Source organism: Hylobates moloch, unplaced genomic scaffold (assembly GCF_009828535.3).
Source record: "Hylobates moloch isolate HMO894 unplaced genomic scaffold, HMol_V3 SCAFFOLD_9, whole genome shotgun sequence".
Taxonomy (NCBI): Eukaryota; Metazoa; Chordata; class Mammalia; order Primates; family Hylobatidae; genus Hylobates; species Hylobates moloch.
The window spans coordinates 1874299-1902032 of NW_026652284.1; the positions used below are offsets into that span (position 1 = coordinate 1874299).

The following is a 27734-nucleotide window of genomic DNA, read 5'->3' on the forward strand; positions in this document are numbered from 1 at the left end:
GCAGCTCGACCTCTGTGCCCCAAAGCCCAAAGAGTGTGAAGTCTGGAGGCGGCTGAGAACATTTTCCAGTTTGTGTTTGTGGCAGGTGGAGCAGGGTAGGGAGGCAGCACATTCCACTGGTCGGGCTGACCCAGCCCCCCATGCATGACACCCGGGGAAGAGGCCATGGTGAGGTCTGTTGGGTGTCCTGCCAGGCAAAGTCCAGCTGGGACCGGCAGGGGTGCTGCGTGAGCACAGCTGCCCAGGGTGGCCGGGTCAGAGCCTGCCTCCCACACTCCCCACACACTCACCCCCAGCACTGGGCTTTCGCTGCAAAAGCGGCAGACTTGGTCTTGTGGAAATGGAGGGTGAGACTACAGGCTGTTTCGGGGTCACGGCAGGGCACCCCACCCGCTTCCTTATCAGAGATGCGAGGGTCCCTGGGCTCCTCCTGCAGGGGTGGCTGGAGACAGGTCCTTGCCCGCCAGCCCTCTCCAGGACTTTCGAGTCGGTTGGTGCACCTGTGGGGGCCCAGCAGGGGTACGTTCGTGACAGGCTGTTTGGCAAAGACAGCCATTCTCCCCTTCTCCTCCGGTAATGGAGTCTTTGCCAGCACATTGCGCTTCTTGTCTCTGTGTGGCCTGGTGTGGCCGGGCCATGTAACCAAGTTCTGAGCAATGGCAGTGAGTGTGGCGCCTCCAGGAAGCTTCTTTAAAAGGGGAGGGCCCTAAACCGCTTTTCTTCACATTCTGGTTGCTTCACATTCTTTAGTTTCATCTTTCTGAACTCGTCACAATCACAGGGGATCGAATTCATACGCTTGTCAAAAGCCTTAAAGGTGCCAATGAAGACTCGGCCATCTTGCGGGATACGTCTCATTCTGTGGTCCATGTGCCGCAGCATCTTGCTACTCTTGCCCACGGTCATGACTGCCATTCCCCCAAATCCAATGTCCACAGTTAAAACTTGGAGCTTCTGAACCTGGTATGAGGCCACCCACGGGCCCACCAATTGGGCTTCCCCCTGCTCAAGGGACACCAGTAGGCATGCCCCATCCAGGAATAAGACCCCCTCCACCAGGAATTAGAGGTCCACCTCCCCCAGGAATGCATCCAAGACCCTAGCATACTGCTGATCCATCTCAGTCACTTTTGCCCCCGCAATGTGTCTTGTGAAATTGTATAGAGTGTTTGTGAGCTTTTTGTCCCCTGGTTCTGCATTAATAATAGCTAATAATAAATGCATAGAACAATTTAAAGAAAAAGAAGGGGAGGGTGCTTCTCCTTGCCACTTATGCCTCCCCCTTTCTCCTAGCTGGAATAGGGGCGTGATGGCTAGAGCCTGTGCAGCCATGCAGGACCATGAGGTGGTGCAGGAAGATGACAGTGGCAGAACAGCAACAGGAACTGGGGTCCCCAGTGGCTGGGGAGGGAGATCACCTCTCCCTCTTCAGTTCTTATGTGAGCGAGAAGTCACCACGGCTGGGCTGAAGCCACTCTAGTGTTGTTTGCTAAAAGCAGCCATGTCTCATCCTAAGCACACGGCCTGCTGGGAGGAAGCCAAATGTGGCAGGGCGTTGGGGAAGACTGTGCCACGCAGCATGGGGTCAGCGGGGGGAAGCGACCCGAGGGGCTTGGCGAGAGCCGTCCTGCTCTCTGGCTGTGGCCAGGCTTTGTCGCAGGTGGGTGTTCCTAGTGTGCATCGTCTGTGACTGCAGGGAGAGGGCTGCCCAGACCTGGAGCTTCCACCATGGATGTGCACGTCTCAGCCACTGGCTCAGGAGAGTCCTCGGAAGGGACTTCGGCGGGCAGGTACCCTGGAGATTTTCTGGCCCAAGTTTCTTTAGGCCTCATGTTGGATTATCTTCTGGCCTGAAGCTCTCTGGCCTGATGTCTCTGCCCTGTAGGTGAGTGGCCGTCTGGGTGGGAGATCCTGCTTGGTGGCGGGAGGGCGTGTCACGGTCGGTGCCAGGCAGGCAGGTTTCCCAGGTGCCGTCTCTGCGGCCACGGGGCAGGAGTCTCACAGGGCATCCTGCGTCCCATGGCCCCCAGCCCTCTCCCAGGTAAGCACAGAGGTGGAAACTTGCGGCTGGGACCAGCACAGCTGCCCGCGGTCCCAGGATGCACTGCAGGCCAGGCCAGAGGCTTCAGCGGGGCCCATCTCTTTGCATGGGTCTGGCCAGAGGGAAGGACGCCCGTCTGGGAGCCAAGCAGGCAGCGCTGTGACTGGGCCAGGGACAAGTGTGAGCAAGGGACTCTGGTTTGGTTTTTTTGAGAATGCAAAGTTCATGTTTACAAGGAAATGATTCCTGGTGTATTTTCCCTGGACACGCGGGACAGCCTCAAAACGCCACGCTTTTGTTTTCTTTCAGGATGATGGCTAAAGCCGGCCCCCCGTCCCTGCTGGCTGGTTGTGAGGTCTTGCTTGATTCTAGAGCCTCCGTGCAGCTGGGCCTGAACCTGTCTGGAACTGGCCCGCCCTTCCAGGCCTGAGCAGGGGTTGCTGACTGAGGGAGGGGCTCTGGGAGCTGCCTCAGACCTCGGGGTGATGCTGGTGGGTCCAGGTAGACAGAGCTGTGTTCCTGACAGTGGGGCTGACACCTCTGGGCCTCCCGGCCAGGAATACTCTTGCTGAAGCCATGATTATTTTAGTTTTCTCCTACTTGGGGATAAATGCTGTCCTGGCTGGAACTGAAACTTAGAAATGATTCCGTTTCCTCTGCAGGGCTCCTGGCCAGAGTCCCCAATACCCTAGGGGCCTGAAGGCTGTGGTGGGGGCCTGGCAGGGCTCCAGGTACTGAGTGAGGCCCTCTGCCCAGCACTCTGCTGTCCCAGGGCAGGGAGGCCACATGTCCCCACCATATCCCAAGGTGCTGTGAAGGCCACATGTTGGGGGCAGACTTTCAATGGGAGATGGGAATTGGGAAGAAAAGTTTGCGTCAACTGCTGCATGGAATGAAGGGTAACGATTCATGGATTATGGTTTGGAAGCAACAAGCCCGATAAATCAGTCCTAAATGGGATTACGGATTACATAAAGAAGGGAAGATAAAGACTAAAGAGGCCGGGCACGGTGGCTCACGCCTGTAATCCCAGCACTTTGAGGGGCCAAGGCGAGCAGATCACGTGAGGTCAGGAGTTCGAGACCATCCTGGCCAACATGGCAAAACCCCATCTCTACTAAAAATACAAAAATTAGTCAGGTGTGGTGCTAGGGTTAGTCCTGCTGGGTCCTTGGCCCGGTCACTGAGACAGGAGACAGACAAAGCAAGGACCCTGCCGACCGTGCTCTGGGGGAACCTGCCCAACCAGCCCCTTGCTGTGAGGGGTTATCCAGTTTTAAGAAAAGGAAAGTAAAAGCAGCCTGTAATCCCAGCACTTTGGGAGGCTGAGGCGGGAGGATTGCTTGAACTCAGGAGTTTGAGACCAGCCTGGGCAACATGGCGAGGCCCTGTCTCTACAAAAAAATACAAAATATTAGCCGGGCACGGTGGCTCGTGCCTGTGGTTCCAGCTACTGCGGAGGCTGAGGTGGGAGGATCACCTGAGCCTGGGAGATGGAGGCTGCGGTGAGCTGAGATCGCGCCACTGCACTCCAGCCTGGATGACAGAAAGAAAGTAGAAGCCTATGGGAGTGCCCCTCCCTGACCCTGGCCTCCCCCTCCTCTTCTCAGTGTGGACTTGACTGCACCAGACCCCAGGCCATGCTCTTCTCCTCCAGGGCACCCCCTGCACAGGCCTGGGTGGAGGACAGCATGTGCACTCAGTCATCTGTCCTTGGGGTGGACACTGCTGTTACCCTCCCTTTATGGATGAGGAAACTGAGGCACAGAGAGGTTTAGCTTCACATCAGTGTGAAAGCAGCAGCCCAGCCTCCCAGGGTTGGTCTCGGATGCACCCATGAGGCCCAGGCAGCGCTCGGCACCCAACTCCAAATGTCTGGGGTTCAAGCCCCAGCAGGTCTTACAAAAACAAAAGCACGTTCCTCTAGGTTTCCCAAGGGAAATATCTTTTGTGCTGGAGAATTTACGGCTAGACACGCACATCATCGTCAAGCCAGAAATAGCCTGAGCCGGGCTGAGAGCCGGGGGAGGCCCCCCAGGTAGGATCTGCCCCAGACCCAGGCAGTGGAGCCGGCGCGGGGGGCCCGCGCGGGGTAGGGTGCGATGCAGGCACGAAGCTGGTTTCAATAGAGACCTTGGCTCTGAAAATCTCTCCAAGTAGAAGGCGTGGCGCCCAGCAAGTATTTTTATGCAGAAATATGAGAGCTATTCCACCTATGTGGTGTAAAACTGCTTCTATAAACTGAGGTGAAGGCAGACAAGGGGGCGCGGGCTGGGCCCCCCGTGGCCCTGCTGGCCTGAGGCTTGGCCGCCTTGGCCTCCCGTGGAGTGGCGCCGGGCCCTGCTGCCCCACCTGGGATGCCCGCATGCTCTTTTATATGATGAATGATGCCCGCACTTGCTGGTCCTCTCCCAGCCGTTGTTTGGACGGAGACTCGTCTGATCCTAGAAGAGTGAGCTCCCTGCAAGCACAGGCCCCCGAGGCTCTGAGGCTCCGGGGCTTCTGGCCACCAGCCGGGTGAGGTTTCTGGGGGCAGGGGCACAGGCATGGAGGTGGCCCTGGTGGCGGAAGCTCTTCCCAGGGGCACGGGCATGGAGGCAGCCCTGGTGGCTGAGGCTTTTCCCAGGGTGGTGAGGGCCATTCTGCTGCCACTTCCTCCCACTTCAGCCGTGTGAGTCATGGAACCTCAGGGAGAACTCAGGGCCTAGTGACTGGCCAGGAGTGCTGGCCGCTGAGAGGGGCTGCTGCAGACAGTGACCAGGAGGGTCACAGGCCACACAGTGCCTGGGAGAAAGGGCCCAGGCACAGCCTGCCAACCACGCCCCTCAGCCCAACCACGCCCCTCAGCCCAACCACGCCCCTCAGCCCTGTCTCACTGCAGGAGAGCCCAGAGCTGAGCTGAGCTCACAAGGCCGTGTGGCTGGCTGGGCTGGGGTCTGGGGCACCCTTGGGACAGGCACACCCTGGGCAGGAAGATGTGAGTGAGGCTTTGGGGCCTACTAGGTGGGCTTAAGGGACAGGAAAGGGGGGTCCAGGCCAAGGCTCACCGGACTCTGGCTTGGGAGGGGCTGGCCCTGCCTGCTCGCCCCAGGGGCCTAGAGGGTTGGAGTTGGGGGGTCACCCCAGTGCGGCATCCGGGTCGGGGTACTATGAGGACTCAGGGGTGGCAGGTGGGGCTCAGGTCTAGACTAGAGAGGCCTTGACACTTGGGGAGGTGGAGCGACGGCCGCCTGGTGGTGCCATCTGCGCAAATCCTGGGGAGAGGCCTCCAGGGGATTTGGGGCTGCATGTGGTGGGAAGGGCCGGGCAGGGACATGGCAGGGATTGAGCTCGCATCAGCCAAGGCAGGTGACAAGGGCTGGCATATGAGGCGCATTTGGGGATGACCGGGGCGTCTCATCAAACCTGGGACATTTATCTGCATGTGGAAGGTGGTGGCGTACAGCCCACCCCTGCTAAGTTGTGGATCTGGGCTCACCACAGCCTCTCAGATCTGCCCTGTGCTCCTCGACTCGGGAACCTGCGGCCTGCGTCCTCCCCAAGCAGCACCTCAGGCTCAGATCCCAGCTTTGGGGGCCGGGAACCTCAGCTGTCAGCTAGGCCCTCTTCAAAGGTCCTCAGACTCAAAGTGCCAGGCATTTGTCCAGTGGAGACCCCCACGCCCGACCCCCGTTTACTGAGCCTTGGGGTGCAGGGCTGTGGCAAGAAGGACCCAGTGGCCGGCAGCACCCCAGGGCCTCCCAACGCCGTCAAGACTGTTGTTCCCTCACTCCGGCACTGAGACACACAGTGTGCTGCATGGGAGGGTTTGAATCGCATACCGCTCGCTGCACGGGACAGTTTGACGCACACACCACGCTGCACAGGAGGGTTTGACACGCACACTGCTCACTGCACGGGAGGGTTTGACGCGCACTGCTCGCTGCACAGGAGGGTCTGACACGCACACCGCGCTGCATGGGAGGGTTTGACGTGCACTGCTCGCTGCACCGGAGGGATTAAGCTTTGTTTCAACTCCATAACTCTGGAATGATCCCTGTGAAGTCTAGGCCGCACATTCTATGGAAGTGCAGTTCTCACTGGCCCCAGCCTTACGGGGCAGAGCTGGGGGCTGGGGGGTTCTGCCAGAGCACCTGGGCCTCATCTCCATGAAGAAACATGAGGCAACCTGTGCAGAAGCGGAGCAGTGGGAAACCCTGACCTCGAGAGAGCAGTTGGCGCCGCGGCCCCCAGAGCCATGGCCGGCTGCCGCTGTGGGGGCTCCTGGGCGGCAGGAGAGGCTGGGGCCGTGTCCAGGCTGACCACTGGCCTCGAGGCCTGGGTGAGTCTGCTGCCCTCAGCCAAGTAGACCCAGAAACTCTGCCCTGAGGACCCCACGAGGCTACAGCCCCTGCCAGGCTCAGGGCAGATGAACAATTGGCGTGAGCCTCCGCAGCCACCTGGGACTGCTTGTCTGGGGATGTGGGCCGCCCGGCCCTGCTTCCTTTCACCCACGCGTGATGACTGACCCTAGGTGTGGCTTGCTCCCGCTCTGGCCTGGTTCTGGGTCCCCATGACCCCACACCCCCTTGACTGCCGGGCCTGTGCCCACCCACCCCCAACTGGTTTGTGAGCTCCACTTACCAAGCAGGCCACCAGGGGTGTCCTCCTGGCCACGGAGGGCACCCAAATGCAGCTCCAGATCTCCCCTGGGCAGGGGCATGTCGGCTTCTGCACCTCCCTTGGCAGCTCTGGGCCCCGGCACCCCAGCTGCGGGGCTGGACACAGGATAAGGGATGCATTCGAACCCACTGCAAAGGAATGGGGACAGCTTGGCTCTGCTCACTCCACACCAAGCTAGGGTGCAGGCAGACAGCGCGGCCCACGCCCTGGATCCTGGGACTTGCCCACATGGAGACCAGGGAGCGCTCCTCAGCCTCTCTGGGAGGTCTCCTGCTGGGATAGGGCCAATGGAGGCCCAGGGAGAAAAAGGGCCTCGCCAGGGAGAAGACAGCAAGTCTTGGCTTGAGGAAGAGCTGCCTGCCGCCCCCATTATCATTTATGACAACTCCAGCAGCATCACCTCTCGGGTGCGTTCTGACTTCACAGTGGATCCAAGTTTACCCCAAATGTCAGACTGTCCTTAACTCAGGAGAAGGGCTGGTGGGAAAAGGGAGTGTGAGGGCTGCGGCGTCACACTCAGGTCTGGTTGCCTGGGGCACTGCTAAGTTCTGACTGTGAATGGTAAAATGCATGGATTTTCGTGTTGCGGGGCTTAGAGGGAGGCCTCTTCCTGGAGTCCTGCAGCTCAGGCCTCTGTCTGCGTGTGGGTTTGTGCACACACTGGCCTGGTCCAGCGTGTTCCTGGGAGGCCTGGTGATGTGTGCGTGGGGAGTGGCGCCCAACTAGGCCTGGCTGGTAAGAGCCATTCCCCTCCTGGCTGCACCAAGAGAGGCCTGAGCATCTCTGCAGCCGACCCTCCTCCCAGGAGCACCTGAGGGCCGGAGTCCTGATGTCTCCACTCCAGACATGGACCCAGGCCCAGAGGCTTGGGGGCCGAGGACTGGGGGAGACTCAGGGCTCTGACCAGGGACTCGCGGTCTCAGAAGGCAGGAGGGGCCACAGCAGAGGGTCAGGTACTGAAATTCAAGGGAGCTGTTTCCTTAGAACAGACATCGAATATTTCATTTGTCATAACCAGGACTTAGCTCAGGTCTCCAGGGAAAAAAGGACAAGGAATTAATGTGACCTAAATGAACTCAAAACAAACTCAAAACTCACTCATTGGTGTCACACGTACTCACAATGGGGTCTGGATGAGTGTCTCTTGGTTGTCTCTGTCCACTTTGAAAAAGCTGACCTCAGAGTAGGCTGACAGCTGCACGTATCTGACGCCCGCTGAGATCTGCAGGACCCGGCCGCTCTCGCCTTCCAGGAGAGAGGAGCAGGCAGTGAACACTCACAGGCACGCAGGAGCGGGGTGCGCGGGCACAGGGCTCACCAAGACTCCGCCTGCGGGCAGGGGCCCGGGGCAGGCTTCTGGGACGCTGTGTTTATCACTCAGCGGGGCCACATTTGCTGGTGGCTGTGACCCTGGCGGGCTGAGGACCCCGGCTTGCCCTCCATGGCCTCTCTGCTCCTCTCCCATGCCCTGCAGAAGTTTCCCAGCCCTGGGATCTCTGGTGCTGGCCACACTCACCCCAATACCCCTGTACCCCTGTACCCCTCGCCTCAGGTCCTGGATCCTGAATCTCCAGCTCTAGGCCTCAGGGACCCCTGGCTCCACCCCTGCCCTAGTCTGGGGCTGGCACACTATGGGAAGGCATCTCCTTGCCGACCAGTCTCAGGGGTTCACCTCAGGCACACCCAGGCCCTGGGCTGGTCAGGGGCGTGGGGTGGCACTGGCACTCACAAGCTCCTGGGGCCTCCATGGTGGTCCTCATCACCCTGGCGGATAGCAGGCCTTCCACGCCCATCTCCCACCTTGACCCAGGGGGATGGGCTCCCCCTCCACCAAGGTATCCAGCACACGGCCTGGCACGCAGCCGGTGCCCACCAAGTGTCTGCTGAGCCAGATGCTCCATCCTGCACCCCACTGCTCCTAGGAACCTCAGGCTGCAGGTGGCCCCCACAGGACTGTGCCCAAGGAGTGGACACCACTGTCCCTCTGAGTTGCTGAGTGCAGATGCTCTGGGCTCTGCTGGGCAGGTGGAGGTGGCAGAGCTGGGTGTTTAGCCACACCCAGAAGACCCCACGTGGGAGTGCTGGATAGCAGGGAGGAGTGGCTTGGGCACTGTGGGTGGAAGCAAGATGGCTGTGCCGAGAGGAGCGAAGAGGAAGGAGGCCAGATGTGGTGGTTCACACCTGTAATCCCGGCACTTTGGGAGGCCGAGGCGGGTGGATCTCCTGAGGTCAGGAGTTTGAGACCAGCCTGGCCAACATGGTGAAACCTGTCTCTACTAAAAATACAAAAAGTAGTCAAGTGTGGTGACAGGCACCTGTAATCATCCCAGCTCCTTGGGAGGTTGAGGCAGGAGAATCGCTTGAACCCAGGAGGCGGAGGCTGCAGTGAGCTGGGATCATGCCACTGCACTCCAGCCAAGGTGACAGAGAGAAAATCTGTCTCAAAAAAAAAAAAAAAAAAAAAAGGAAACAAAAGAAGAAGAGGAAGGAGACCAGTACGGTGCCCCAGAGTGGATGCCGAGCTTTGGGACGGGCTCCCAAGTGGGAAGTGACTGGACTTCAGCGAACATGGGCCATTCGGACAAAGCAGGGCCCAGGCAGGCTCCCACTTGGGGTGGCCGTGGAGGGGTCGCCTCAGAGCCTGGGGCTGCCCCTGATCATCATGGATGATGTATCACGCCCTGTACCCCTGGCACTAGGCACAGGTCCAGGGCCTGGTCATGTGGACTCTGAGGTCAAGGTCTCATGGAGAAGAAGGGGTCAACAGGAACCCAGCCTCTCATCTTACTAAGATCTGGCAAAGGAGACACGACTGGGAAAGCAAAGATGTCAAATGTAAAAACACTAGCGTAGCCTGCTGGACATCTGTATGGGGATGGAGTAACTGGGATCGATTGACACCCCTCGTTCCAACAACCAAGAAAGCCGACAAAGTGCAATGAAATTGATCATCAGGATCCTGGACACCAGGCAACTCAGGACAGATCCTTGAAAGAAGGAAACAAACGGTGTGGACTCTATAATTGCCCTGGCCACTGCCTTAAGAGAACGTGCAGGATGAGCTACAGAGAGGGGAAACTGAGGCAGAGCCCAACAAACCCCCTCAGTTGAGGAAAATGAGCAGAGAATCTGGGGAACAAGGCACACAGTCAGAGTTTTAAAATTCAAAGGGCAGAGCAGTGAAGAGGAGAGAGAGGATCCTGAGTAGAGGGAAGACCCTGCAGCCCACAGGAGGCCCTGGAGTATTCAACAGAGCACCATTCAGCACACTCAGGACAAAACTCCACAAGGCTGGGGAAGAACCATCTGAAGAATTAAGAGGGGCCAGTACCTGGGCCTCACACAGGACTGGGCATGGTGCCTGTTCTCATCAGCCAGGCTGGAAAAACTCAGAAGTCACAGGAAGCAGGGGCAAGCTTTCAGAAGGGTCTTGCTACAGTCATGGGGAACCACTGGTGTGAGGCAGACAGGTCTCCAGCAGACCCGTCTAACAAATCATAAAAGCAAGACCCAAGAGGATTAAACTGTCTCCAAGTCACTGAACTGTGCCCCAGAACAAAGCTCAAGAATATTTATAGGAATACAAAAATATCCAACACCCAACAAGGTAAAATTTACAATGTCTGGCATCCAATCAAAGATTATGAGGCATGCAAAGAATGCAGGGAAGTATGGCCCATAACAAGGAGAAAAATCCATCCACTGAAACCGGTCCAAAACTGACACGGATGTTAGAATCAGCAGTAGAGGACATTCAAGCATGGTGATCATGACTGTATTCCACGTTCCGAAGTTAAATAGAGACACAGAAGACATAAACAAGAACAAAGAGCCGGGCGCAGTGGCTCACACCCGTAATCCCAGCACTTTGGGAGGCCGAGGCGGGCAGATCACCTGAGGTCAGGAGTTTGAGACCAGCCTGGCCAACATGTCAAAATCCCATCTCTACTAAAAATACAAAAAATTATCTAGGTGTGGTGGCACGTGTCTGTCATCCCAGCTACTTGGGAGGCTGAGGCAGAAGAATCATATGAACCTGGGAGGTGGCGGTTGCAGTGAGAGTGAGACTCTGTCTCAAAAAACAAATAAATAAATAATAAGAAAAAAGAACAAAGTCAAACTTCTGGAGATGAAAACTATAATGTATGAGATAAAAAATATGCTGGGTGTGATTCATGACAGGTTAAACATTGCAGAAGAGAAGATTTATGAACCTGGAAATGCAGTTGACCCTTGGCCAACACGGGGATGAGAGCCGCTGACCCTCCTGCGGCTGAAAATCCACGTGTCAATTCTGACTCCCCCACAACTTTACTCTAATAGCATACTGTTGACCAGAAGCCTTACTGATAACAGAAACTGTTGATTAACACATATTTTGTATATCTATTAAATACTGCATTCTTATAATAAAGTAAGCTAGAAGAAAGAAAATGTTTTTAAGAAAATCATAGTAAAAGAAAACAAGTCTGGGCGCAGTGGCTCACACCTGTAATCCCAGCAACTTGGGAGGCTGAGGCAGGCGGATCACGAGGTCAGGAGTTTGAGACCGGCCTGGCCAATATGGTGAAACCCCGTCTCTACTAAAAATACAAATATCAGCTGGGCGTGGTGGTGTGCGCCTGTAGTCCCAGCTACTCAGTAGGCTGAGGCAGAAGAATCACTTGAACCCGGGAGGTGGAGGTTGCAATGAGCCCTGATCATGCCACTGCACTCCAGCCTGGGTGACAGAGCGAGACATCTCAAAACAAAAAACAAAAAACATATTTACTATTCATTAAGTGGAAGTGGATTATCATAAAGATCATCCTTGTTGTCTTCACATTGAATAGACTGAGGAGGAGGAAGAAGAAGAGGGGTTGGTCTTGCTGTTTTTGGGGTGGCCGAGGCAGCGGAAAACCTGTGTATGAGTGGATCCTGCAGTTCAAACCTGTTTTTGTTCAAGGGTCAACTGTATAGCTATAGAAGCCATCCCAAGTGAACCATCGAGGGAAAAAAAGAGTTAAAAAGAAAAAACAGAAGGAAGAAAGGCAGGGAACCAGCGAACAGTGGGACAACCTCAAGTAGCCCAATCATTGGTAACACATGGGAGAGGCTGTGCCAGAAAAATTACTGGAAGAAATAATGGTTGAAAAATTTCCAAATTTAATGAAAACACCTGAGGTCAGGAGTTTGAGACCAACCTGACCTACATGGTGAAACCCTGTCTCTACTAAAAATACAGAAAAAATTAGCTGGGCGTGGTGGCAGGCGCTTGTAATCCCAGCTACTCGGGAGGCTGAGACAGGAGAATTGCCTGAACCTGGGGGGCAGAGGTTGCAGTGAGCCAAGATCATGCCATTGCACTCCAGCCTGGGTGACAGAGCAGAACTCCATCTCAAAAAAAAAAAAAAAAAAAAAAAAACAACCTAAAATCAAGATGTTTCCAGACATACAAAAGTGGAAAGAATTCATCACTAGCAAACCTGTACTACAAGAAATGTTACAGATTAAGTCCTTCAGGCAGAGGAAAATGAGAGCAGATGGAAATATGGACCCACAGGAAGGAGCGAGAAGAACCAGAAGCCACAGCAATGTGGGTCAACAGAAGAGACTGCTTACTGTTTATTACGTACACATTAAAACCTAAGTGGTCATTTAAATAAAAATAACAACGTATTATTAATTTTATTATATAGATGAACATAAAACGTATGAAAACAACTGCATAAAAATTGGGACTGGCAAAAAAGGTATACAATTGTACAGTTCTTACACGTGAAGTAGTATATTACATCTCTTCAAAATAACTGTATCACAGCTTGCCAGGAGTAAAGAATAAAATAAAAAAGAAAGAAACTGTGGTAAGTCAAGATGCACCTCTGCTACCCCTGACACAGCAAGACCAACCCTTCCTCCTCCAATACATTTATGATGATCCCCTTTTACTTAATGAGTTGTAAAACCCTAAAGTAATCCCTCAAATAGCAAAACAAAGAGTTATAATTAATACGTTAACAGAGGGCCAGGCGTGGTGGCTCACACCTGTAATCCCAGCACTTTGGGAGGCCCAGGTGGGCAGATTGCTTGAGACCAGGAGTTTAAGAGCAGCCTGGGCAACAGAGTGAGACCTCATCTCTAAAAGAAAAAAAAATTTTTTTAATTACCCAGCATGGTGGTATGCACCTGCAGTCCCAGCTACTCAGGAGGCTGAGGCAGGAGGATTACTTGAGCCCAGGAGGTCAAGGCTGCAGTGAGCTACGATGTCACCACTGTACTTCAGCCTGGGTGACAGAGTGAGACCATGTCTGGAAAAAAAAAATCAGTTAAAAAAAAAAATAAATATATATATATATATATATATAATCAGAGATGATGAAATGGAATCATAAAAAATGCTCAATTCAAAAAAGATAAAAATAGATACAGAGGGGAAACAAACAGCTGGGGCAAATTAAAAAATAGTAAAATGGTAAATTTAATCCTACTGTGTCAATAACCATATTAAATATGAATGGTATAAACAGTTCAGTTAAAAGGCAGAGATTGCGCCGGGCGCAGTGGCTCACACCTGTAATCCCAGCACTTTGGGAGGCCGAGGTGGGTGGATCACAAGGTCAGGAGATCGAGACCATCCTGGCTAACACGGTGAAACCCCGTCTCTACTAAAAATACGAAAAATTAGCCGGGCGTGGTGGTGGGCGCCTGTAGTCCCAGCTACTTGGGAGGCTGAGCAGGAGAATGGTGTGAACCCGGGAGGCGGAGCTTGCAGTGAGCCGAGATCATGCCACTGCACTCCAGCCTGGGCGACAGAGCAAGACTCCATCTCAAAAAAAAAAAAAAAAAAAAAGGCAGAGATTGTTAGATCGGATAAAAAAGCAAGACGACTGTATGCTGCCTACAAAAAGTCACTTTAAAAACATAAGCAGGTTAAAAATAAAAGGATGGATAGAGCTACACCATGCTAATGCCAGTCAAAAGAAATAAAAAGTGACCATATTAATATCACAGAAAGTAGATGTAAGAGTAAAGACAGTTACTAGGGATAAAGAAAGTAATTTCACAGTGATAAGGGATCAATTGATTAAACTACATAAAAATCCTAAATGTGTATGCCCCCAATAACAGAGCCCCAACATACATGAACCAAAAATTGATAGAAATAAAAGCAGAAATAGGCAAATCTTTTGTTTGTTTGCTTGTTTTGAGACAGGGTCTTGCTCTGTCACCCAGGCTGTAATACAGTGGCGCGATCTCAGCTCACTGCAACCTCTGCCTCCCAGGTTCAAGCAATTCTCCTGCCTCAGCCTCCCAAGTAGCTGGGATTACAGGTGTGAACCGCCATGCCTGGCTACTTTTTGTATTTTTAGTAGAGATTTTAGTAGAGATGGGGCTTCACCATGTTGGCCAGGCTGGTCTCAAACTCCTGACTTCAAGTGATCTGCTCACCTCAGCCTCTCAAAATGCTGGGATGACAGGTGTAAGGCACTGCACCCAGCAAGGCAAATCTATCGTAGTCAGATATTTCAATATGCTACTCTCAATAACTGATAAAACAAGCAGACAGAAAATCAGCAAGGATATAGTATACTTAAACAATAATATCAACAAAATTGACCTGATTTATAAAATATCGTACACAACAAAATTCACATTCTTTTCAAGTGCACACAAACTCTTCCCGAAAATTGAAGAGAGAATTTTTCCCAATTCACTCACCCTATGAGGACAGCATTACCTTGATAGCAAAACTAGACAAAGACATTACAAGAAAAGAAAATTTCATGCCAATATCCTTCACGAACAGGGATGCAGAAATTCCCAACAAAACTTTAGCAAACTGAAGGACAAGATAATTCATTGCTCTATTAAAAAAAAAAAAGAAAAAAGGCCAGGCTTGGTGGCTTATGCCTGTGATCCCAGTATTTTGGGAGGCTGAGGTGGCAGGATCGCTTCAGCCTGGGAATTTGAGACCAGCCTGGGCAACATAGTGAGATTCTGTCTCTATAAAAAAACACAAAAACAAACAAAAAGATAATTGGGGAACGAATACTCTTTTTAACAAATGATTTTAGGTCAAATAGATATCCACATTCAAAAGAATATATAGCAGTTGGACCCCTTCCTTACACCAAACAAAAAGATTAACACCGAATGGTTCACAGTCCTAAATGTAAGAGCTAAAAATATATAATTTTTTTTTTGAGATGGAGTCTTGCTCTGGGGTGCAGTGGTGTGATCTCAGCTCACTGCAACCTCTGCCTCCTGGGTTCAAGCATTTCTCCCTGCCTTAGCCTCTCAAGTAGCTGGGACTACAGGCACCCGCCACTATGCCCAGCTAGTTTTTGTATTTTTTAGTAGGGACAGGGTTTTGCCACGTTGGCCAGGCTGGTCTTGAACTCCTGACCTCAGGTGATCCGCCTGCCTTGGCCTCCCAAAGTGCTGGGATTACAGGTGTGAGCCATCGTGCCTGGCCTAAAAATATAAAATCCTTCAAAGAAAACATAGGAGTAAGTCTCCATGACTCCAGACTAAGCAAAGTCTTCATAGATATGACATCAAAAGCAACAAAAGGAAAAATAGAGAAATTGGGCTTCATCGAAACTTAAAACTTTTGTGTTTTAAAGGACACCATCAAGAAACCGTCAGACTGCCCACGAAATGGAAAAATGTACTTGCAAATTAGATATCTGATAAGGGACTTGTGTCTAGAATATGTGAAGAACTCTTAAGACATTTTGGTGCAGAGCAGGCGAGCTCCACAGCAGGGCTTAGCCTGTGAGGGTTCTTGGCTTTGGCCAGGGAAGGATTCAAGGGTGAGTGGGAGGTATGGAAGCGGCAGGGCTACAGCACCTGCAGAGCGGGGCTGCCCCACAGGCAGAAAGCAGCGGCTCAGGGCAGTGTTGCAGTCATGTTTATACTCACTTTTAACTGTGTGCAGATCAAGGGGTGGTTTATGTGGACATTTCTAGGGAAGTGGCAGTAACTTTTGGGTCATCAGGCCATTGCCATGGAAAGGGGCGGTAACTCCCAGGTGTTGCCATGGTGATGGTAAACTGGCATGATGCGTTGGTGGGTGTGTCTTATGGAAGGCTGCTTCCGCCCTGGCCCTGTTTTATCTAGTCCTCAATTTGGTCCTGTGTCTAAGCCTCACTTCTGGAGTCAAGTTCTGCCTCTTATCTCCATTTCTCCAACTAAGATCTACAAATGGCCCATAGTGCACAAAAAGATGCTCAACATCATTAGCCTTTAGGGAAATGTAAATCAAAACCACAAGAAGGCACCACTTCACGTCCACAAAGATGGCTATATCCAAAAGACAGACAGGCCAGCAAGGTGGCTCATGCTTGTAATCCCAGAACTTTGGGAGGCTGAGGCAGGTGGATCACGAGGTCAGAAGATGGAGACCATTCTGGCCAACATGGTGAAACCCTGTCTCTACTAAAAATACAAAAATTAGCTGGGCGTGGTGGTGGGTGCCTGTAGTCCCAGCTACTTGGGAGGCTGAGGCAGGAGAATCGCTTGAGCCCGGGAGGTGGAGCTTGCAGTGAGCTGAGATTGCACCACTGCACTCCAGCCTGGACAACAGAGCAAGACCCAGTCTCAAAAAAAAAAAAAGAAAAAAAAATACAAAAAAATTACTGGGAGTGGTGGTGGGCGCCTGTAGTCCCAGCTACTCAGGAGGCTGAGGCAGGAGAATGGTGTGAACCCAGGAGGTGGAGCTTGCAGTGAGCCGAGATCACACCACTGCACTCTAGCCTGGATGACAGAGCAAAACTCAGTCTCAAAAAAAAAAAAGAAGACAGACAATAGCAAGTACTGAGGAGGGTGTAAAGCCATTGGAACCCTCTTTCATTGCTGGAGGTAATGGAAAAACCTTGCAGCTTTTCATGTTCAGACTGAAAAGGAAGAAGTAAAATTGTATTTATTTATAAACAATATGATCGTATATAGAGAAAATCTTAAGGAATCCTCCAAAAAACTAGTAGAACTAATAAATGAGTAAAGCAAGTCAAAGGAAATGAGGTCAATATGTAAAAATCAACTGTAGTCTACAGCAACCTCTGAAATGAAGTTAAGAAAATTCTACTCATGATGGCATAAAAAGAATAAACAAATTTATCAGCATTTAGAAATAATAAAATAATTATAATTCAATATCTAATAAATAACATTATTATGTATTAATAGCTTTCACAAAGAAGCGCAAGATGTGTGCTGAAAGGAACAGGACGCTGGTGATAAAGTAAGAACTCTACCTAAATGGAGAGATGCTTCTGTGTTCATGAGCTGGAGGCCTCAAGGTTGGTAAGATTTCATCTGGCCGTTCTCTCCAGAGGGGTTCAACGCACCTCCATCAACATTCCCGCAGCCTTCTTTTGTTGTTGTTGCAGAAGTTGGCAAGCTGATCTTAAAATTTTATACAGAAATGTAAAGGTCCTAGCAGAGTCAAGATCATTTTGAAAAGGAAAAACAAAACTGGAGGACTCTCCAATTGGAAAACATGCTAAAAGCGACAAGAATCCAGATAGTGTGGTCCTGGCATAGACTGAGGATAAATCAGGATAGACAGATCAATGGAGCAGACTGGGGGTCCAGGCATAAACCCTGACTCTTAGGGCTTATTGATTTTCAACCAAGGTGCCAGGGCAACTCAACGGCGAAAGGACAGTGTTCTCAACAAAAGATGCTGGGATGATTGAACATCCCCATGAAGAAAAGATGAATTTAGAAGTTTATCTTTTCCATAAAAAATAACTCATACTGGATCACAGGCCTAAAGGTAAGAGCTAGAACTATAAGACTTCTAGAGGGATACAAGAAAATCTTTGTGAAACTTGGGTTAGGCAAAGAATTCTTAAATACCGTACCAAAACTATGTTCCATAAAAGAAAAAATGGACAAATTGGACTTCACCAAATTGAAAAACTTTTGCTGTTCCAAAGATAGTATTAAGCAAATGAAAAGAGAAGCCATAGGTGGACAGAAAACATTTGCAAAGATGTATCTGATAAAAGGCTTATATCCAGAATAGGTAAAGAACTCTATAGCTAAAAATAAGAAGACAACTTTTTTTTCGGTTTTTTTCTTCTTCTATTTATTTATTTATTTATTTTTTATGAGACAGGGTCTCCCTCTGTCACCCAGGCTAGAGTGTAGTGGTGCAGTCATGGGGCTCACTGTAGCCTCAACCTACTGGGCTCAAGGGACTCTCCCAATTTCAGCCTTCTGAGTAGCTGGGACCACATGCATGCACTACCATGACCAGCTAATTAAAAACAATTTTGGTTTTAATTTTAGGGATGGGGTCTCACTATATTGCCCAGGCTGGTCTTGATCTCCTGGACTTGGCCGGCGCGGTGGCTCATGCCTGTAATCCCAGTACTTTGGGAGGCTGAGGCAGGCAGATCATGAGGTCAGGAGATCAAGACCATCCTGGCCAACACGGTGAAACCCCGTCTCTACTAAAAAAAAAAAAAAAAATACAAGAAATTAGCTGGGCGTGGTGGTGGGCGCCTGTAGTCCCAGCTACTCAGGAGGCTGAGGCAGAAGAATCATTTGAACCTGGGAGGCGGAGCTTGCAGTGAGCCGAGATCGCGCCACTGCACTCCAGCCCGGGTGACACAGCGAGACTCTCTCAAAACAACAACAACAACAACAACAACAACAACAACAACAACAGGCCGGGCGCGGTGGCTCAAGCTTGTAATCCCAGCACTTTGGGAGGCCGAGGCGGGAGGATCACGAGGTCAGGAGATCGAGACCACGGTGAAACCCTGTCTCTACTAAAAATACAAAAAAAATTAGCCGGGTGTGGTGGCGGGCGCCTGTAGTCCCAGCTACTCGGAGAGGCTAAGGCAGGAGAATGGCGTGAACCCGGGAGGTGGAGCTTGCAGTGAGCTGAGAATGCGCCACTGCACTCCAGCCTGGGCGACAGAGCGAGACTCCGTCTCGGAAAAAAAAAAAAAAAAAAAAAATAACAACAACAACAAAAAGAAAGATCTCCTGGGCTCTAGTGATCCTCGCACCTCAGCCTCCCGAAGTGCTGGGATTTTAGGTGTGAGCCACTGTGCCTGACTGACAGTCCAATTTTTAAAAAATGGGTACAATATTTGAATAGACATTTTTCCAAAGAAGATAAACAAATAGCCAATAAACACAGCAAGAGCCGCTCACCATCATCACTTGTTAGAGAAACGCAAATCAAAATCACGAGGAGCTATCACTTCACACCCACAGGGCAGCTATTGCAAAAAGACACAATTCCAAGCGCTGGGAAGACGCGGAGAAATCTGAACCTTCATGCATTGCTGGCGGGACTGTAAAATGCTGCAGCCATTTTGGAAAAACAGTTTAGCAGTTTCTTTAAAAGTTCAGGCCAGGCGCGGTGGCTCACGCCTGTAATCCCAGCACTTTGGGAGGCTGAGGCGGGCTGATCACCTGAGGTTGGGAGTTCGAGACCAGCCTGACCAACATGGCGAAACCCCATCTCTACTCAAAATACAAAATTAGTGGGGCATGATGGCACATGCCTGTAATCCCAGCTACTCAGGAGGCCGAGGCAGAATCGCTTGAACGCGGGAGGCAGAGGTTGCGGAGAGCCGACATCGCGCCACTGCACTCCAGCCTGGGCAGCAAGAGTGAAACTCCAACTCAAAAAAAAAAAAAAGTTCAAACCTAAATCTACCATGTGATCCAGCAATTCCATTCATAGGTGCATACCCAGGAGAAATGAAAACACATTCACATAAAAACTTGTATACAAATGTCCACAGCAGCACTATTCCTAACAGCCCAAGGTGCAAACAACTGCAATGCCCACCAGCGGATGAGTGGGGAAGCAGAAAGCAGCCCCTCACCGGAACGGAAGACTATTCCTCCTAAAAAGGAAGGACACACTGACACATGTGCACGCGTGCCCCCCCCCCACACGTATACAAATTCAGACCTGTGCACACCTGTGTAAGGCATACACACGTATGCACACACATACACGAGCACGCACATCACACAATATGTGCACACATGCTTGCACACATGCCTGCACACATGCCCTGACTGGCAGGGGAGCTGGCGCGCCTGCGACCTCTCTGCCAGGCTCTGGGCACGAAGTCACTGCTGTGCCTCAGGAGCCACATGCAACATCTCGTCCGCATCTTCACTGCTTAAGAACCTGCTGCCTGTTTCTCTTTTGGAAACGTTAGGTCATCTCCCCCTGGAGATGCTTACTCTTGGCAATTTCCCCGTGGTCCTGCAGCAGCTGAACGTTCACCGAGAAGAGAGATCCTTGGGCCACTTCCATCACCTCCGGACCCAAGATCACAATCCTTGTAGCTTGTTCTGGGAGAGGACAAGAGTGTGGCTTTAGCGGTGACTGGCACGGTCCCCCACACACCCCATGGCTGAGTCAGCAGTGGGCACCCCAGGAACCGACCAGAGCCCAGTGTGGCAGCTGGAACACAAGCACATGCAGGGGCCGACCCTCCACAAGCCACCTTGCAGAGCAGCGACCTGGGCAGTCATCTGCACTCAGACTGTGAGGCTCAGCTCTGCTGGCCCAGAGCACTGTGTAATCGAATCAAGTGGACCACCGGGGCCACGGAGCATGCAAGAGACACAAGTGGGCGGTGTGGGGCTGTTGGGTTTTCCTGCCCATGGAATGTTCCCACACGTCTTCCCGCTGGTTGGGATTCAGGCCCTGCGTTCCCTGCGTCTGAGTCAGCACCCTGAGGTGCTGGACCTGGGACTGGGGCGAGGCCTGGCAAGGGTGGGTCCACCGGCTGGCCAGTGCCTCCTGGCAGCCAGGGCTGCCCCTGCTCCACCGGGGCCTGGGGGCATCACTGTGGGCGGTGTCGTCACACCGCCCACCAACCCTGCCCCCACCTGCCATCCCTGACTCTCCACTATGGATTGGCCTCTAGCAAAGCACAATGGAGGGACTTTAAAAGCAGATGCTGGGAGAACACCTGGGATCTGAGGCTGCCTCAAAAGGCAGCACAGGCGACGCCGGGTGCACAGGGTGGCGGGTGCCCTGACTTCATGGCAACGGTGGGGCTGGGGAAGGGCCTGAAGCGCTGGCCCCTGTGGGAGCTCCTGCTGTGTTTTGGGGGCAAAGCCAGAGCCCACCTTGGCTCGGAGGGAGACCCTCCTCGAGGTGAAGCCAGGCTGCGTCCTGCACCTCTTGCCCCATTTTTCCCACCTAGAAATTTCAACAAGGACCAAGAGACTTTTTTGGGAGGAGGGGCTGGGATCTGGATTCTTTCCCTTGAGGTGAGATCACCAAGACACTCCTGGAGGGCTCTGCTGAGGATCCAGGGGCCCCTCAGGGAGACTCCACCTGAGGGAGAAGCATCTGGGCTGGGACCCAGGCTTGGCCTCCATCCCAGGACCCCCTGCAGGGCGCACTGTGTGCGTGCGGGTGCTGGGACCCACCTCTTAGTGCTCCCCAGGCACCTGGCCACTCCTGCCTTCCCGAAGATCTCAGCCTCCACGAGGAACCCAGGGCCAGCAGGTCTGTGCTGAGGGCAGCAGTTACTGTCACCCGTCACCCCTGTGACCTCTTCCAGATAACAGGTCTCGGTCCTCCAACCCAAGGAGGCATGTGTGGGGCTGCCCGGGCTGAGACCTTGCAGGTGCCCCGGTGCAGAGCCAGAGTCGGTGCTGGTGGCACCTGCACCTTATCACGAACTTGGCCCCAAGGTTTGGATGAGTATTGTGTCTCTGGCTAGACTGACCCCTGGGGTGGCACCCTCATCCTGGAATCTATCGAGAGGCCACCCAGAGGCCACCAGGAACACCATGGGGAGAGGGAAGGTGGCTTGGGGAGGCAGCCCCCAGAGGAGGCCCAATTGGCTGGTCCTTCTGTGAGCTGAGGCCACCCTGTGGTCACATCACAGTGCAGAGGGCTCAGGGAAATTGGACAGAGGCCACTTGGGGGACAGTGCAGCCTTGACGAGGCCACCCCCAGACACTCAGGCCCCAAGTCCGGGAAGCCCCACTTGCAGCAGGAACACTTCTGACATCAGATTAGAACATGTTTTTCCTTAAAAGGGGTGGGATTTTATATTCCACTTTGCCCCCCCTCTCCCCAGTGTGCTCTGGGTCAGTATTTCCCATATGACTGCCCAGGGGCCAGGGACACACCCCACAGTGGACCTCACAGTGCCCACAGGAAGGCAGGGACACCTACCTGCTGGGTGGCCGTTGATCCACAACCCGTAATAGGTGACCCCTGAGCAGTGGGCCATGCTGCCCAGTCCACTGAAGACGTCGCTGTGCCACTGTCCCTGCAGAGAGAAGGGTGAGGCTCAGGCTGGTGGCTCCCAAGGGGCTTTTGTGGGTCCCCGCATGGCACTGCGGCTTCCTGGGGCTACAGCAGGGCCCCAGGACCAAAGGCTGCTAGAAAACCATATCGTCTCGAGGGTCCTTGCAGCCTGTCCCTTGGTGGAGAGAAACTATGTTTCATTAGAATGCGATCCAATTTGCTTTGCAAAATATACTCCCTCTTGAATTTTAACGATGCCAGGAGGTATGGGAACAATGGCACAGTATATAAAATGCAAACAAAACCTCGAACGGGCACATTTCAGCAAAAAAAATCCTTTTAATACAAAGATACTGCGTTTGTGGCACGTATCATAAAGGAGGCCTGAACCTGCAAACTGGCCGACTGTGGCGCTGGGATTAAGGTGCCCTGCTTGTCTGTTACACTGTTCATTTATACATGAAGAGGCCAATTAAAAAACACAGTTTGAAAAAATGTGCCCGTGCACTTGGGAGAAATGCCTGTTCGCTGCATACCCCAACTCTGCCTCCTTCATAACAAGCCTGGTTTCCAAGTCATACAACAAAGCCTGGGAAAATCATGTGAAATAGCAAGGTGATTATTTTCACGGAAAATTTCAATGGTATTTCATTTGACTCTAAATTACTTCTATTAGAAGGAAAATTAACCAAAGGCACGTTTTGCTTCTGTTCACTCTTTGGCAGGAGCCAAGTGGGCTCCTGCTTCCCTGCCCGGCCCTCCCTGGGTGCCTTTCCCAGGGGAACCCTGAGGCAGCCTCAGCAGGTCTGCAGGGCGCAGTGCGTGCCTTCTGGGGCCTCTCCACGGATCCTGGGCCCTGAGATGTGTGAGAAGAGACAGTGAGGGCCGAGGGCCAGGGCTGAGGAGTGTGGTAGACCAGGGAGAAGTGGATGGTGCTGGAGCTCTCTCTGGCCGCAGGGAGACAGAGCCTCTGTAGACAAGCCCTGAAGGCGACTGGATTGCCCCAAAGGCCAGGGAGAGCCACGGTGCATGAGGGGCTGGCGGGGTGTGTGGATCGCATTTACAGAGTGGCTAAAGAGAAGCCTCCAGGTCCAGGCCATCAGCTGGGGGCAGGGCAGGGCAGGGGCAACTCACAGCTGCTGGCTGGGAGCACGGCTGGCTCACGCCTCCAGGCAGGGGGCTCCGATCCGAGACAACTGGCAGCCCGCGTGGGTGCCCGGAGGCAGCAAAAAGGCAGCTCTAGCTTCAGGAGAGGCTGGGCAGCCAGCTCGGGGTGCCAGGTGGGCAGAGGCCCGGCTGCAGTCTGGACAGGGCCCTTGCTCTGAGGCTCTTGTCCCTCCAGCACCCAGACCCCAAGATCCCAGCCAGCACCCACCCGGCTGCATTCCTGCAGTGTTCCAAGCTGAGTGCACCACTGACGTCACCCCATTGGCCCAGACAGGTGCCCTGAAGATCAGAGTCCGGTTCACCGTGCCACCCTGGGCCCTGGGCAAGCACCACCCACACTAACAACTACACTGGATGGGGGCCCCAGAGCTGACCACATGTGGGGTCAGGTGAGAGTGGTTCTGGGGTTCAGATACCAAGGACTGGCGCAGTCCATGGGCTGCCCTGACTGCTGCTGCACGGCATGCCTGGAGGCCATGCCCTGTTGGAGGCCGTGGGCACCCTTGCATCCACAGAGCACCTCCCCTCAGCCTTGCCCCCTCAACTCTCTGTCCTGTGACTCCAGACGTTCCCACCAAACTGGGCAAGAGTCCACTGCATTTGATGAGCATTTCTTGAGGGTCCCTTCCTGGGACCAGCGTCCTCACTCTGTCTCTCATCTCATTCACGCTGGACGGGGAGAGCCACGAGTCAGCGCACAGCTGAGGGCTCCTCAGGGCATCCGGGGCCCCCGTCACCGTCAGTAATGAGAATGGCGATGTCTGGTCTTTGCCCCCTTCCACCTGCTCGGCCTCTGGAAGGTGCCCCAGGCTTTCAGGAGGAGGGAGGTGGAGCTGCGGGACAGCACTGACACCAGCTGCAATATGGCGTCCAGGGTGAGTATCCAGTGAGGCTGTGGCTGGGCAGGGGAAGCCAGACACACTCACGTCACGAGAAATGCAGAGGTGCAGAGCCCACCTTTGGGGTGAGTGGCTCCAGCCATGGTTGGTCTGGGGCTGCGGCTCACGTATGTGGCACAAGCCTGCCTGGCATCCCCCTCCCTGGGTGCGCAGCAATCAGGTCAGGGCTTGGCATCCTTGGTACCCACCGCTGGTGTCTGGGTGGGAGAGCTGAGCTGGGCAAGCTTTCATGCAGCACTTGGTTAGTCCAAGCATATTTGAGTGATCAATTCAACTGATCCAATAGCACGGTCTTGTCTAATTCATGTTATCAATCACACCTTTGACAATTCGGCTGTTTCTGTTGCATGCACCCCAAGCAGGAACGAGCAAGAGCTTATTAAATAGGGTGCAGGAGAGGCTCCTGATCCTCCTGCTGACGGCACAGACTGGGGCGCTGAGAGTCGTGGAGCAGCTGCCTCCCGCCCGGGCCTCAGGGAGCACCCAGACACAGTCCAGGCCAATGCCCAGCGTGGAGAGTTACGTGCAGGGCCTCAGCCACACAGAGGCTGGGACTGAGGAATGGGCATGCTGCCACCTGCTGACCCTCTTCCTCCCTGCTGGGCCACTGCCTGGCACCCAGGTGAGCACAGGTGTGCGGTGTGGGACACAGGAAGGTGGTGATGGTCACATGACCTTTGGGGAAGGGCCACTTGGGGTCCAGGTCCACACCCAAAATAAAAAGGCGAACAGCGGTTCCAAAGTCAGGAAGCAGTCGTGCAGAATGATGGTGACAGACATACATCCCCCTCGGTCACAAAGGCAACCCCAGGACCACAAGGGTGTCCTCTGTGAGGGGCCCTCCCTTCCCTGCCCTGCTCGGCCGGGTGGCAGAGCACTCAGGAGGCCCCGGGCAGTGCTCGGCTCTCCCCAGCTCCCAGCACCACTCAGCCAAAGGCTCACATCTTCCTTTGATGGTCGATGAGCTTGGACGGCTCGGCTGGTGCAGGGACTGCTCTGGCGCTGGCCCACTCCAAGCAGCCTGAGGCAGAAGAGGTTGAGTGCTCTTCTTTCTCCCTCTGGGAAGCGCTTCTGGTCCATTCATGCTGTTTTCTTTCCATGCTTTATTGGAAGCGACGCCCTCTGTTTTCAGGCCCTGGTCAGGCGTCCACCCTCCCGTGGCACCATCAGGCACTTCCTGCCTCTGGCCCTCCTGGGGGGGTCCTGGGTCTGGTGCTCCTTGGGGTTCGACAGCCCTTGGAGGTGGGGGTGAAGAGCGGGGGCTCCAGCTTTCCCCAGTGTCGGCCTCGAGGGTGTTGTAGTCTGGAAAAAGTAACCCCCAACCATTGCCAAACCTTGGGCATCAAGAGACGGGGCCTTTGCTGAGGTTCACGGCCTGGTGCACCAGGTGGGGGCTCCGAGGACCAGCTGCCCAGCCCCCTCAGGCCACGGCATGAGTGAGGAGCCCGCCGGACCCTCCTGCCTGGGCCCTGTGACTGCTCAGGGGCTGGTGTGCCTTGGTGGGACAGGTAGGGCTAGCTCCGGTTTCTGAAGATCGGCCATTTGAGTCACTTCCTGGTAACAGTGAGGACCAGGAGTCCTGCGTTTGACCTCGCTGGTCCCATCGCAAGTGCCTAGGCTTCAAGGTGTGAACAGTGAGGAGTTCCAGAGGGGACATGGGGCCTGCCCTAGTGTAACCCTAGTGCTTCCACGACGGCCCCAAAAGCCGGCCCCCTCCTCTGCCCCAGGGTGGTGGGGGGTCCACATGAGGCAAGCCGGCCAGACTCCCCACAGGCCATGCGTGCTCAAACACCCCAAATTATCTACATGATTCTCAGTGTTACATGCACCCCAGGGGTCCCCCACTGGCCCAGGCTTCCTGTACTGTGACCCCTGGGTCCGAGGACAGTAGGCCCAAATGTGGAGGCTGTAGGCCCCGTGGAGGCCCCTGGTTGGGCATTCCCACACACGCCCAGCTGAGGAGAGGAGGCCTGGGGACTGTGGCAGGCAAAGCCGCCCAGAAGGAGCCACCTGCTCCGTGCAGTGAGCAGGTGCTTGGCACCCAGCGGCGACTCTGGGAAAGCTGGCGTGTGAGACAGCCAACACTCATGGCGCAGCTGATGTAGCCGGGGACACCCGGAGGGCCGCGGTGCTGCCAACGTGGGTAGGAGACGCTCTGATGTGCACACACACGTGTGGCCTCCACTCTGTCTGCTCTGCGTTCTGGTCCGGCAACCACTGAGGATGTTCTGGAGGACGTGTGGGGCCTGCCCAAGGCCTAGGGTCCTGGGAGGTCGAGGCAGTAAGCTGTAAACTAGGAGTTGGGGGGATGGAGGTGGCTGAGGCGTCGCAGGCTGGTGGGGGTGCTGGTGGCCCAGGAACTCTGTGGCTTCCAGGACCGGCCTGAGCCGCGTGGCTCCTGTCCCTGTGGAAGAGAAGCCTTCTCTGCTTTGGGATCCGCTGTTCTTATTTTCCGTCAGAAGAAGCTGTAACACATTTATTTTCAGGAAGGCATTTTTTTCTAGAATGCATTTTTTAAAAAAGGTTCTTCACAGAGCTCTGCATTAAGGAATATACTGGCTGTAAGGCAGGAGACACACCTGCTGTCGAGAGGGAGAACAGGTCTCCCGGAGGGGCCTCGCCAACCCCGAGCTCACAGTGCCTGCATAGCAGCCAATGTCTCCTGGAGTTTCTCCTACTATAGATGGGTGGATCAGAGCTGACGTAGGAGGTGCCAAGGGCATGCTCCGAGGTGGGCAGAGGCGAAGGCCAGGAGAGAGAGAAGAAAGGACTTACCACTTTCTAGTCTTTTCAGAACATAAAATGATCTCTAAAAATAAACGAACAGCCGGCGCTGGTTGGGGTGTGGCTGGAGGGGCAGGGCAGTTCTGAGAGGAAACTCAGTGTCCAAGAAGGTCCCAGCGCCTGCCTTGTGGCCTTGATCGATGGCTTAAGCTCCCAGGGAAGAAGTCAAAAGGCCAAACTCCTGTGCACAAAGGCACTCCACAAAGCCTGGCAGCACCAACATAGTGAGGGGCAGGTGCTCCCGGGTGGGGGCAGCTAGTGGCCAGGACTGGGGGAGACTACAGCCGCCAAGAAGCGTCAAAGAGGGGGAGACCGGGTGTGCAGTGGTGGCCACGGCTGACAGTGGGTGGGCTTGCGTCTCAATTGTGATTATTGTCAAGAGGACTAATACTCATTAGGGTAACCTTTTACAAAAACAACAGAAAATAACCAGTGCTGGTGAGGCTGGGGAGGAACTGGAACGGTGTACACTGTGGGCAGGAAGGTAAAAGGGTGAGGCCGCTGTGGAGAACAGCATGGCGGTTCCTCGAAAATTAAAAACAGAATCACCATCCGATGCAGCAGTCTCACTTCTGGGGCTGCGGCCCGTCTGTGCAGCCGTATTCACAGCAGCATCACCCACAGGACCCAGGAGGGGAAGCCTCCCCAGAGTCCACCCACAGACGGGCAGAGAAGCGTGTCTGTCCACACAGGGTTGGGGGGGGGGGTGCGGGCCTGGCTCAGCCTTAGGAAGGAAGGAGGGGCTGGCACAGGCTCTAGCATGGAGGCATCTAGGGACACTGTGCTGGGTGAAACAAGCCTGGCACGAAAGGACACCACTCACAGGAGGCCCTGAGATCAATAGAGTCACAGACACACAGTGGAACGGTGGCTGCCAGGGGCGGGAGCGTGCGGAGTTCGTGTTGGATGGGGACAGAGGTTCGGGTGGGAAGGTGAC

General features: G+C 53.7%; 1 protein-coding gene across 8 annotated transcripts in view; it reads right to left on the reverse strand.

Moving 5' to 3' along the window:
* MORN1 (MORN repeat containing 1) overlaps window positions 1–27734 on the reverse strand; it is a 69267-nt gene that overhangs the window by 29611 nt on the left and 11922 nt on the right. For 7 of the 8 annotated variants that reach the window (XM_058444579.1, XM_032758673.2, XM_058444576.1 and 4 more), the window contains 4 exons: window positions 21873–21969; window positions 19913–20023; window positions 7825–7948; window positions 6665–6831 (listed from right to left, as the gene is read on the reverse strand). In XM_058444579.1, coding sequence (XP_058300562.1) covers window positions 6665–6831; window positions 7825–7948; window positions 19913–20023; window positions 21873–21930 — 460 coding nt within the window. In that variant the 5' untranslated portion in view covers window positions 21931–21969. Of the gene's footprint in view, window positions 1–4132; window positions 4503–6664; window positions 6832–7824; window positions 7949–19912; window positions 20024–21872; window positions 21970–27734 lie in introns of those variants that run through there. The other variant, XM_058444580.1, reaches the window with a different exon arrangement.